General features: G+C 35.7%; 1 protein-coding gene across 4 annotated transcripts in view; it reads left to right on the forward strand.

The window, feature by feature from the left end:
- LRCH2 (leucine rich repeats and calponin homology domain containing 2) overlaps positions 1–12,491 on the forward strand; it is a 57,948-nt gene extending 45,457 nt beyond the window's left edge. For all 4 annotated transcript variants that reach the window (XM_064518367.1, XM_064518368.1, XM_064518369.1 and 1 more), the window contains 3 exons: positions 877–1,014; positions 1,316–1,393; positions 2,591–12,491. In XM_064518367.1, coding sequence (XP_064374437.1) covers positions 877–1,014; positions 1,316–1,393; positions 2,591–2,710 — 336 coding nt within the window. In that variant the 3' untranslated portion in view covers positions 2,711–12,491. The remainder of the gene's footprint in view (positions 1–876; positions 1,015–1,315; positions 1,394–2,590) is intronic.
- Positions 12,492–13,717: the final 1,226 nt, after the last annotated feature.

The following is a 13,717-nucleotide window of genomic DNA, read 5'->3' on the forward strand; positions in this document are numbered from 1 at the left end:
GGGAAATTATTTTTAGGTTTCAAACATTCCTAGGGAGACCCGAAGTCTAACTCAGTGTGTGCTGCTGTTTGTGTGCTTCATCTGAGGTTTGAAGAATAGCCAAGTGGTTTGTGTGTGTAGAAGCTTGCTGTGAATTACCTAATATCAAATGGGATCTAAATTTCAAACTTCCAGGAAGTTTTTTTCTGTATAGCTCTGTTTTCAAGGTACTTAATAATTTTAGTTAACTGTAAATTCATTGTGAATGGTAAATGCTGTGGTAGCAGCCTTGCTTTCCAGGGTAGTGCTAGTTTGGGTTGTGATTTCTGTGAAGACTATTTCTCTTCTGTCTGGTCCACATCCTGATCCATGAAGGCTTGTTGCTGGAATGGGATAAAAAACATTCCCTGCTTCCCCTCTCTGTCTTGCACCACAAGTGTGGGACCTTCCTGGTCCCTAGTTCCTGCACTATTTAACTATCACTTGACACATGAGTGAAACATCAGCCGTGCCTGAAGTGGTTGTATTCCCCTTTTCCATCTTATTTCTCCTGGTAAATCTGTGTGTGAGTTCTGCCCTTAAATTCTGTGCTTTCCTGTTAAATGTAGTTAGTTCATCACGTGGTTCTGAGAGTTGTGAGCCATGGTAATAGCTGGCAGACTCTCTTTCTCAGTGTGTCTAATTCTGCCATTAAAAAACTGAGCAGAAAAAATAAAAGATTAATAATATAAATAAAAGGATACTTGTACTCAGAGTGTGAGCTGAGTCCATTTATTTTGTTTTAGGGTTAGCATGCCCTTTTTCTACTTAATGCTTTAAAACAGAAATTCTGGATTTAAAATAAAAATTAAGCCAAAATTGAAAGTGACTGCCTATGGAATTTTCTTTATTTAACAGAATCTTGAATCAAGGTTAAAAGTAATTTTGCCAGATGATATTGGAGCAGCATTGATGGATGGAGTCGTTCTTTGCCATTTAGCCAACCACATAAGGCCGCGTTCTGTTGCCAGCATTCACGTCCCATCGCCAGCAGTGGTAAGTCATTTATCTCACTTCTGATTGTATCTTAAATGAAAACAGGCTGTTAAAGCTCAATACTAAAAATCATGAATCACATTTACCTTATTAATTGGCTACATTCACCACCTCAATTTTCCTTTGAGAAGCATTAAACAAGGCTCAGAAGTTTGGTTTAAAAGCTGTTGTCATATACTGAGCGTTCACAGAATTTGTTTTGTGTCCTAGTTTGCATTTTAGCAACTGTTACTGTATATTTCTGATGCAACTTCAATCCTTTACAAATGTATGACGAAGATCTAACATCCTGTCTTTACAGCCTAAACTCAGTATGGCAAAGTGCCGAAGAAATGTTGAAAACTTTCTTGATGCTTGTAAAAAATTGGGCGTTCCACAGGTATACTAATTGCTTTATTGACTATTATATTTATTTACAATAATCACAGAACATATGTCAGCAGTACTGCAGTTCACTTTTCTGGGTAAATTCGGGGAGCCTAGTGGTTATAATGCTGATCAGGGAACTTTAATGATATGAAAAGAAATTAAGTCTCCCATTTCTAGCTGATGGCATGAACTTGAGCAAGCCACTTCATCTCTATGGGTTTCTAGTTAGTTCCATGTAGTAAAAATCATGCTGACCTCCTTGTAAAAGAAAGAACAGAAGAACTGATGTGAGATAACTGTTGTTGTTGTGATATTTGAAAGTCTTAGTTTAGCAACTCAACTTTGAAATGAATTTCAGTGTCTGCCTAGGAAAAATCGTGCAGATCATACTACAGAATTATGTAGCCTAACTGTTAGTTAAGTGTTTCAGCACAGTTGTAGTCGTAGCTCATTATCGTGTTCCTGTTGCTCAACTTCATCCTCTTACTTCCCTCAGTGTGGGGGAAAAAGTTAAACTGTGTCCTGTGTTTTAGGAGAGACACATCTCTCTTGCCCTGCTTCACTGGAACAAGAATATTGGTTCAGGGATTTAAAACTGTGGGTTTCTGCCCTGCCTCAGCTTCCATCTTGCATGAAGCCCTAGGTCTTTCTGAAGCTAAGGATTCAGATTCATGTATTACCTGTAACAGTAGTTAGCACAGGAGGGAAAAAAGGTCCAGGTTGTGCTGTCAGAGCCTTTTTAAACTGAAAGATGACTTCACTGGGGAGTGACTCATCACTGAGGACCTAGTCTATCAGCACTTTCTAGTTGTCCCTCGTATAAAATAACAGGAAGGGGGAAGTAGACCACTGAGCCAGCACTGCTGATCAGCCTTGCTCTGATTTGTGAAAAGAAAGTCTTTGGCTTTACAAAATTAGCACAGTCTTATGTATCTTCTGCTGCTGTTGTAGTTTAACATTTTAAATGTTCTTTTTGCTGGTTATGCATTCATAGTTTGAGTGAACTTTTCAAACTGCAAGACTGTAGATGCAACTGATTTCTTAGCATTCTGTTACCATAGAGACCCACATGCAAAATCTAAAGTCAAAGTCATTTTCTGTGCAGAAGTCTGATAGTGCAGTGTATGTGACTTCAGAGAAAATACTTCTGTTACCCAGCTAAGAAAAAATCAATCAAGTATAATACATGTACTACTTTATTTTACAGGAAAGACTCTGCTTGCCTCATCACATACTGGAGGAAAGGGGTCTGGTGAAAGTTGGCCTCACAGTTCAAGCTCTGCTTGAATTACCTACGTTGAAACTATCTCAGCTTTCCTCCATGTAACATGACTTCTTGGAAGCTAAACAACTTACCATTCGGTCTGTTGATATGGATTGCTCTGGGGCAATTTAGCTTCCTAAACTGGAACATCCAAGCCATCAAAAACTAATATGTGTCCAGATGCTGTAGAGAGCCTTACTTTGGAGTTGTACGTAAAACCTTGGAGTCAGCTGACAGTTAACATAATGATTTTTTTTTTGTAATTGGATGCACAAAGAGATTGAAGTTCTCTTTCCAGTTAATGTAAGTCAAAAGCTGCCATAAAAGCTGCTGTAACATCTCATAATGTTACAGTTAAAAGATGGATTTCTCTTCCTACGTTGAAAATGTTGTTTGAATTTCTTTAGAAGTACAAAACCCAAACCCCTTGCTTGAAAGATTAAAGCCAGTCATTTGATTTAAAGGTAAAACAAAAATGTAGCATTGATATGATGGTAAAAATCTGAGTGACTGATCCCATGTAATCCACTTTTACTCTTTCAGAAAGCTTAAAGTTCGAGTTCTTTATTTCTTGCACTCCTGATTGTAATTTAAACACTTCTAACATTGCCAGTATTTAGTCTGAGTTTATGCTAATTATACAAACAGCATAGAATGGGAAAAAGAACACATTTTGAGTTTTTCCAGTCTTCTAGGTTGATGCCAAATATTTTTTTCAGTTGTACTGTAGATTGTTTACATGTGAAGTGCCTGTGTAATTGACAATTCTTAACAGTCTTAAACATTTTTGCAATTTCTTTGTTTAAAACAGATACAATGGGAATTTTTAAATATTTTAATAGTTTTTTGTAAAGTCAGTATGTGAAGATTTGAATAATACTTCACTTCTTTGATGTTGGATGTTTTAAGTTTGTTGCACAATTTAATTGGTTATTTTATTGTCTAATGATTAGAAAATACTGTAAATACATTTTATTTATGATATTTAATTTGATACCTAATCACTTTTTTTTAATGTATTGTTGGACAAAAAAGGTCTACTTTCCTTTGTTTGGGACAAACAGTAATGTACATGGTGAGTAAGACGTGAGGACTAGTGATGCATACAAAGTAATTTAGGACATTTTTGATAAAACTGCCAAAATCTCAGGTTTATGCTGTGACTTTCAGGATTTTATGTAATATTGTTCCTGATTTCACGTTACATTTTTACAACCAGTATATCCATAATTTAGTTGAAAAATATCAGTGTTGGGAGGTTTATTTTTAGTGTTTACAAGGTTTATTGTAGAATTTACACAAGTGCGTGGTATAGCACACAAATCAGTTTGTACAAATGTCACTGTGCTGAGATACTAGACTTTTCTGGACAAATGTAGAAAGAAGAAATATTCCCACAGTGGTAGTTGTTAAACTTCTGGGTGTGTGTATATACATATATATATACTCATTTGCTTCTGCACAAGTTCTCAGTGTTTTGAGAACATTCTGAAACCACACACAATTGAGTTCCTCTCCAAAAAAGTTGCAGATCATTTGGTAATTTTGGTGATAAGTCTGGTTGCATTATTTTGTTCTTCACAATTAGGTAGCTCGAAGAAGAAGGAAAAAAAAAAAGGTTAGATTCTGACTGTGACACTGATTTTCTGGTTTAAGCTGTTAATTTAGATCAAGGTATACGTTTACCAGTGTGTAACAGAATTTAATTCTGTTCTTGTCAATTGATCCAGAAACCATTTGATAAAATTCGTAAAAGAATGAGGGAGGGATATCATTTACTCCTTATTTCAGTTATAATAGTCCTTAATATCAATAGCTGAGGGAAAATAAACTTCCAGTTACAAGATTTTTTAAAGTTACATTATTTTAAAATGAAGTGAAACAGACTGATTCATATGTAATAGTTAAAATACACTATTGTTTATATAGTGTATTCACAAAGTACAGCTCATTGAAAAGTTAGTTAAAACTTAATTTGCGAAGTCATCATTACAAGTTGTTGGTTACAGAAATATTTGCTTAAGGAAACTGGATTGACTTTTGAACCTTGACTTTGAAACGTGCTAGTTTATTTATCTCTAACTATTTTTCAAATCATTCACGCAAAACAGAGGTTTAAGTTTTTAGAATGAGTATTTTTCACTAGAGGCAATATCAGAAAAGTCTTGCTAAGACTAAAAAGAGTAAGCTTAATATAATTCACTAAGCAAGATTTTTGTCTCTGCACTTGCAGAACATAATTTAAGAATGATTTGTTGTCTTTCAATTCCCTGCTATGATACTTGACAATAAAAAAAAAAAAAGTGCTGTATTTTAGTATGGTAGCCACAGACTTGCCAACTGTAAAGAAATTAAATTGTCACCTAGATTATGTGGCTTGAACAGATTTACACTACTATTTCATTGTCATATTTTAGATGTGTTCTGATCCTAAAGTAACACTTTCTTTTTTCCAATTAGGACTAAATTCATTCTTCATAGCTCACTGACTATAGTGAGTTTTTTTTCATTCATTGATTATTTTTTTCTTGAAAGAATACTACGTGTCAGGGATATAATAGTTATCATCACAATGTAAACATTAAGAATTGTCTTGTAGTATGCCAGCTGCTTATCAATTTTTTAAAACTTATCCCAGTATTTCCAAAATAACTTGAAAATTAGATATGAAGTTGAAGTGTTCATTTTGAATTGTATCTCAAGCTGAAAACTACTAAAACAGCATTTAGTTTTTTAAGCATTCTGGTGTTCTTGCCCACAGACTTGCTAGAAGCAGTCTTGCTTTGTCGTTTTGTGGAAATTATTACGGCCCCTCTTCATGCTTTTCAGCAGGCACCATGGGGAATGATAATCATGATTCTTATAGGAGATCTTTTTTAGCATTGCAAAGATAAAGGACTTCCAGTATTAGACAGGAGCAGTTCGAGGAATGGTCCAGCATGTCTAGATGAATCTTTTCTCATCTTTCTTTAGGTGCTTTCAGAAATACTCCAAAGCCATGCCACAATTAGCTATTCCCTTCATGATTTTTGGGGGGGGGGCAACTGCAAAAGAGATACTGAAGTTGATAGAGCACTCAATTTTAAAATGGTCAGTGGAAATAGTTGCTGTCTTCCCTGTATGAGAATTCACCTACTGTCCCCTTTCTTCCTTTCCATTTGATCCCAGCATCTCTGTATTTCTTTTTCTGTTTGTTCCCAGATCCAGTAACGTTACCTTGTTCATTACTGTGTACTCCTCTTCCCCACTCCCTCTTTACTTTTTGTAAGAGAAAATTGCTCCAGTGGCAATAGTGAACTACTGTGATCCCAGAATCCCTGCTCCCAACATTTCGTACATTTGAGATAACCTTTTTCTATTTTCTTTAGGATATAAAGTGATTACTTAATATTTGGCACAGCTGATAAGGGTTTTTAAAACATTTATCAGAGGCCTGCCTAATTGCTATTATAGTCATTTGAAGTTTATACTTTTGACTTGGAGAAGAACATTAAAAGCTTTAGGAAAATTCATTAAGTTTTCCTAATAAATATAAGAGTTACTAGGGTGCTTTTGTTATTGTAGATGTTATATGAACTTACTGCAATAATGTGATATGAAACTGTAAATTACTGAGTGAAACAGCGTACTGACAGAGGGCTTCTGGCCTTGTGGGGTTTTTTCCTATTTCTTATGTCATTGGATGTTTGAATGGCTGCAGTATGTCACACATGAATGATCTTTTCTTTAAGCAATAATGTCCCAGACATTGTGAGATCTTAAAGAAGTGGCATTAAAATGTTTGTTTTAAAGTTTGATGACTTCATATGCAGTATCTCAGAAATGCTTCGCAGCTATTATATAATATAGCTAATTCCGTGTCCTAGCTGGGGTATTGCAGAGGATCCAGAAACCCAGTTATACCCCTGTAGCTGAAGATCTTCCAAAATGTAACTGAAAATTGAAAGTATTATAAAATGCAGAGGAACACATTTGAAACAGTGAATAACTATGACAGGAATCGTCATAATTTCTGGGCCAAATCCTAGCTCCACTGAAGTCAATGTAAGTTTTGCTGTTGACTTCAGTAAAGATTTCACTCTATAGAAAACCGAAGCTGCAGACCATGGCAAACATGGCTTAGTTAAACTCATTTGATGAGAGCAAAGCTTTAGTTTTGAAAATCTTGGCAGTAGTGTTTTGCAGGGTCTTCTGTAAGCTAATTCGAAAAGAAATGACTAAAATTAGCGATCTCTAGTAAATTGAAGGCAACTATAAAATCTTACATTAATCCATTTATTTAAAAATATTCTTCTGTGCTATATACAGGATAAAGATGGAAGGAAAAATTACTCCAAAATATAGAGTTCATTCTCTGGGAAGATATGTAGCCTCAAAGTGCAGGTGAGGACTACCATCAGGTTTTTTTGTTACTCTGAAATTGTGGTTTAGCAGCAATATTCTCAGATTATTGAAATAAATCTGCAGGCAAATTTAAACCAAAATTGAAAAAACATCTGTTTCTTACACTAACCAGATTTTCACATCTCTTCTCAATATTGAAGAGGAGAGCAAAGCTCCGGCATTACTTCCTTTTGCTAATTTCTTAAATGCTTTTGTAAAAGGTAGCTCTTGCATATGATAGGGCTGCAATCTGCCTGACTGTCTGAGAATAAAACTGTATCCCAGCGCACAGATAAGCAGATTAATAATGTCCCAAATGTTAGTCAACTAACGGGCAAAAATTCAGTCAACCTTAGCTTAAACCAATGTATTTTTCAATCTGAATTGGGGATTTTATCCTAAAGTAACTTACAATGGTAGTTTTTGCAGCAATTTTTTTAGCAATTCCTCCAAATTTTGTATTGGTAAACCGAACTTACCTTTTTCCACCCTAAATCAGGGTAATATATGTGTTTCCATGATGAAGTATGTCATATTAAACAGTGACCTTTATGTTCTTTAAAACAAACAAACAAAAAGAGTTGTGAAATATTGCCTGTTTACAGATGACCTTTTGATTTATTTAAAAAAAAGAAAACCAAGATATGCAATTGGAAAGGCAAAATCTACTTGTCCAAAGAGATGGTGCTCTCTGGTTTTATATTGAATAACTTCACAGTGAAGAGACTTCAGGAAAGAATTAGTAGAGACATAAATTATTTCGAACTACTGTACATTAAGGAAAGCAGACCAGTTCCTGGCACATCCTTAGTACTCAGAGCTGTCTGCACACGTTACCGTCACGAGAACCTGCCTGAGGCAAGGAGCTGAGGAGCATGTGTCACGGCTCACCTGCATGGTCCCTGGGCAACACCTGAAGGCAACATCCTTCCACATAGTAGGCTGCAGAATTCTTAAATAAATCTTTGGAATCTAAGCAGAAACATGAAGATTTTGAGAGTAATAGATAAGTAAGCATTTGCCAATATTTAACTCCCACCAGCGAATAATGATGTAGTGGGCTAGAGAGAAAGCTTGCTCTAGGAACTAGAGAACTTCACTCACTGAAAAGTGCACCATGACTCTAACAGATTAGTTTATGTTGTCTTGTCGAATAAGAGAACCAAAATGGTAATAGTGTTTTCCACATGGAAAACCTACTATGGCATGTACAAATGGAGGAAAATGCAAACTACCATTTTTTAATCAGGAATTTTATGGCACAGATCTTTAGAAACATAAATATGAAGGTAAAAATTATTCTCCTGGAAAGAAAACAATTTCTGTTGATATTGACTGTTAAAATAGAGAGGCTTTCTGGTCAACTTAATTTCAGTTTAAACTTGCCACTATACTGGAGTAGTTCTGACTCTGTATTTTTACATAAGAAAATGCAGCTTTGTTTTATTTGTCTTAAATATTTCACATAGTACAATGCTGACAGTGTATAATTTAAATTGTGGTTATATGTTGTATTTATTCAACAGTTGTTTTAGACCTACTCTTTTTGGAAAACGTGGGAGGCAAAGGGGATTGCTATAAGTCTACCTAATTAATTTCTGTGGAAGGAAAAAAGTTATTGTAAAACTGATGACATCAGTCATTTTCAGTTCAAATATTTTATAGACTACATTTTTAAAGTAGTGTATTTTTAATGTGTTTCCTATATATGCTTCAGAATCCTAATCTGGGGGAAAAAAAAAAAAAAGCTTTCATGACTCCTTTAGTCTCTTAGCAAACATTAATGGAGAAGAGTAGTATGAACCAACAACAAATTAAATCCTTTTGAGAAACTTTCCGTTGACTTCAGTGAAACCAGAATTTCCCTCAATAGTTTTGTAACTGAGCTACAGCTTAAAATAAGTCACTTACAATGAATTCTTGGCACTAACAAGGATTTCTGCAGTTCTTTCAGAACTGTGTAAAATAAGGCAAACTTGGCATCCCCCCCACCCCACAAAGCTCTTCTAATTTTATTGAGGCAGATTATGAAATAGCTACTATTTGGAAATAAGTCCAAAAACGCTTTTTAATTTTGCTTTGTTTTTAAATTGGAGTGAATGTGAAATCTTTCCAGAGTTTGTTTAGGATTTGGTTGTGCCATTGCTGGCATGGAAACTTCCATTATTCAGTATTAATAGTCTTTCTGGAGCATGTGCAAGATTGGGCTCTGCATATGCAAATGTTAATCGAGTTCTGTTTACTGAATCCATGTGTTACAGGAAGCATTGCTGCAACTGTGGGAATTCCTGGGTTGCAACTGTTAATGTCAGTTCCACCAACAGTTAATGCAGATCTTTGCAACACCCATGAAGGGTACACACAGGCGTTGCAAAAAGGTGGTGAGGCGTATTATGCTGGGAATAATGTGAATACTTTTTACTATTGTGTAATGTGTAGAACAAGGAAAATGTGATTGTTTTACAATTATCACTCAGTTGATATTCAGTTATTTTATTTTGTAACTTGTGATTATAAAACTCAGAAAATGAAATGTAACCAAATGATCAATGTGTAAATGTGGGCAAGACATGACAGAAGTAGTTCTGAGGCACGGCTGGAGAGTGATCATTTAATAAGATGATTAAATTGTATATATACTTACAACCTCTATTTGATAGTGCATTTTAATTCATTTTGCATTTCATGTTCCTGTAAAGTGCGTTTTCCACACCTCTTGAAGATTGTCTACCTGTACAATACTGTATCTTAAGTCTTTTTTCAGGACTTCCATTATTGCTGGAGCTTCCAACATGTATATGTTTCTTTTGAAAAATGTTCCTACTATTATTTTTTGTAAATAGCTTTTGTATTGAATTTGCATGGATAAAACCCACATTTCCAAAATGAGTGTACATACTCTGTGTATAAAATACAAACTGTTTCATAACTTTAATGTAGTCAAGTTATTCAGTTTGATCTTTTTTCACTTTTTACACAGTTGTGGTAAAAAAGTTAATGAGAATTTGTTGTATGTTCTTTCAAATGTCTTTGCTGCTGTTTTGAGAGAGAAGTGACCTGCCTAATTACATATCAGGAAGTATGTCCTTTTATTGTGACAAACAAAAGAAACAACTGTTATTCCAGGAAAATATAGGACACTTTTATATGACACATACTAGGTCTTCTGTTTGACTAACAGACAAATCAGTGTTGAGAATACGTGAGGACCAAGGTGCCTTCGCTTGTAGTAGGGTCTTTATTCATTTGCACACTTTCCAGTCTTACCTACATGAGAACCACCCAACGTCTTACAGCCTATGTATTAGAACAGTACATTTCTCTGAGTCTTGCTAATGCTCTCTTAGGAGTGCAGTTTCATTATAAGCTTAATCCAGTATGGAAACTCCAACTGAAACAAGTGATCTGCTACCCTTCCATTCCCTGGGTTGGATCTAGCGATAGTAATCACGTTTTGCATCATTTGAAATCATTAAATGCTAGATCTGGCCTTAGGGAAACAAAGCTGCCATTTTTTTTGGCCGTAGCTGCATTTAGAGCAGATTACACAAATACAGGTTAAAATACAAGATTTTAATGACGTTTTTTAACCTAAATTTCATTGTTTACTTCAGCATCTTCTGCAGAATTTATAAAGATCTGAGTATTGAAAGGAAAAAATTCTCTTTTACACAGATGTTTTTTCCCTGTGAGGCTTCTCATTCTGCACCTATCCAGTAGTCCTTTTTTTCCTAATGAAGCACAACTTGGGACTTTACAAAATGGAAATTGAATTACAAGGAAAGTGAATAACGTCCTTTGAAAAGGGCATCTAAGTAGCTGGAAGTTTTGTGGTTTAAATGTTCTGTGAGTCTGTTGTTCAGTTCCCAGTTAAAAGAAAGCTTTCCTTTTATGAAAAGGCTTTTGGGTCTACAAATGGAATGGTACCATGTGATGAGGCTTCTCATGGGGACTGGACTCCATGACCCGTGAGATCCCTGCTGGTCCTCGGTCATCTTCCTGGGGAAGGTCACAGTTGGATAATGGAAATGATAATGGAAAAGCAAAAGGTCTGTAATTTCCCTTGTAGAGACACTTCAAGAGAAACTGAGAGTTCATGAAGTTCTGCAGTGTATTCTTTGAGACTTGCAAATTTGATCAGGTTGCCACAAACAAGTATGTTCCTTTGTACTATCAGCTGCTGATAATTTGGTTAAGCAAAGTCCTTGTTTGAACTGTATCCCGAGCTGTTAAGTTTTGTAACATGTCAAGCTTCATATATAAACACAGAGTAGATGGTTTATAGTACTTCTGCCTTGGCAAAGGTATCTGCAGCTGTAAGATTGCATTGATTCCAGCAAGATTTGAGGATGGCTGACAGCGAATAAATCTTACAAATTCTTATTATAATGCTTCCTCCACCCAGTGAGATTGCAGGAGTAGTCCTTAGTTCTTACAGGTCTTGCTGAGTGCAGATCCATTTTCACATGTCGCACAAAGCTTGTTCCACTTACATTTCCTTCATCAGAGATGAACAGCTGCAATACAGAGCTCTTGCTTTCTGTTCAAGGTCTTGTGTTTCCTACCATGGTCTGTCAGGTACAAACAGTGCATGTTCTCGTTCCTATACTGTGTCTGCTTTGAATTCTTCGGTGTCCAGCTTGCAGAACAATTGTATGTCTCACTATTTCCACCTGCTGTTTTGCATTAGTTAAGATCCATTGCCATGCCTTTAGCCTTTTAATTATCCTTAACAATTAAGATGTCTCCACCAGTGATGGATATGACTACAGTGCTCCAGATTAGCTATGCTGTTCTGATACTCCTTAGTTTGTTGAAATTATGAGGGTTAAGAAAATCAAAGTATTTTTCAACTCCTTCCCCATTGTTTCACGTAATTCTCATATTTCTGATACTATATTTAAACATATATTAGTCAAATACTCTGGCTAAATAAACTGGCTAAAAGTATCACTCAAGGCTGTTAGAACCCCTCAAGGAATATTTTCAAAAGCTTATAAGATGCTTAATGTTGCAATGATTTGAGCACAATAAACCTATTTACAAAATGTGTACATAATTATTTCTCTTTAATTAGTTAGGCCTCATACTAATAATGGAAATCTCATAATGTTTTCATTATGTAGCCAAAGAGTAGATGATGATATTAATATCTAGTTCTAGCAGTCACAGCCCTGCTTTCAGAACTGAATGATGCATAAATCAGCACAATAGCTTATAGCTAATAGTAAGGGCAGTATAAAAAGAATTAGAACATGTTAACTTTTTTGGAATTCCCAGGTGATTGTTTAAGATTTAACTTTGTATCATCTTAACATAGCTTTCATTATAGTGCGGAAGTGGAACAACTAGACTGTATGTGGAACTTCTGTAGTTTTTTTTAGCTAATATTTAAATGTGCCAAACTGAATATTTGTATTTTTCAGCAACTCAATAAACACCTATCTTTAGAGTATTAAAATGTGGCTTTATTATAATTATTTCAGTATCAGAAAGGATTGATAGAAGTTTTCATTACATATATATATTACATGCATGTATATGCACACATGTGAACACACACACATAGTGTAATCCTTAGATCAATATTCTCAAGTTGGAGAAGTGATACATGATTTATCCAAATCATCCCAAACCAATAAAATCATGTGTTGTGCCTGAGTTCTGTTAGCTGATGCTGTAGGGCATTTACTTACATGATGCAATTCAGTTGCGCTGCACACGATAAAGAATCCCCTCTGGCTCCTAGAGCCCTTGGAAAAGGAATAGCTGCCTCCACAACAAGGAAAGCATCCATAGGACAACATACTGTCACCAGCACTCCAGCATGCAGCTATGAAAGCTACTGCCGGCAGAGGCCCAGCCGTGACTGCAGCAGTCCACCACTTTTTGCACCCACATCTTGACACCTTTCCCTCCTACTTGCATAGAGCTACATTACATTTCCCACTCTCTTACATCTCAGAGTTTAGTTGCTTTTTCTAATGTGTCTACTGAGATCTTTTGCTCCAGTGTTACAGTGTTTTATTTATTTTTGCAGCTTAGGTGATTCAGAAATAATGATCCCTTAACAAATTAACATTTACACTTAAGAAGGATTTGACATTCTGTATAGGTAGGTATGAATTTGTGAGCTGATGAGATGTTTGTTTCAACCACTTGCTCTTGTGACACATGATTTGGCCTCCAGAATCTCTCTTTGTCCTCCTGTAATCAGAAGGGGGGGGGGGGGGGTAAAGCAACAGCAAACAATATGCTTCCTGGTATAAGCTTCTAAGTGCATGAACTTCTGAAAAATGTCAGATGCAACAAGCCATCCCACACTCCAGGCATTCTCCAGCTCCTAAGAAATTCAAGGAGAAAGAACACAGGGATTCTCTCTGAAACTTACAGCAATGTCATTTAGAAATGGTAAGTAGGTTTGAATTTAGTAACAAATACAGTTTACTCTGAAGCTTGCCTCCACCGCTAATCAGCGCGTGATGTGTCTAGCTTGCATGTTCCATTATGTACTGAAATTATAAGGTCATTCTGTACTTTCTGCAGTAAGACATTTATACAATGGTGAAACTGAGATGCTTCTGCCAGCAGTGATAACTGTGATTTTGGCTCAAGCAACATAAACTTCTATTTCCCGGGAACATCAGCTACAAGATGATTATGTTGTTTCTGGTGAAATAGTAGAGC

This window comes from Dromaius novaehollandiae, chromosome 11 (assembly GCF_036370855.1).
Source record: "Dromaius novaehollandiae isolate bDroNov1 chromosome 11, bDroNov1.hap1, whole genome shotgun sequence".
NCBI lineage: Eukaryota > Metazoa > Chordata > Aves > Casuariiformes > Dromaiidae > Dromaius > Dromaius novaehollandiae.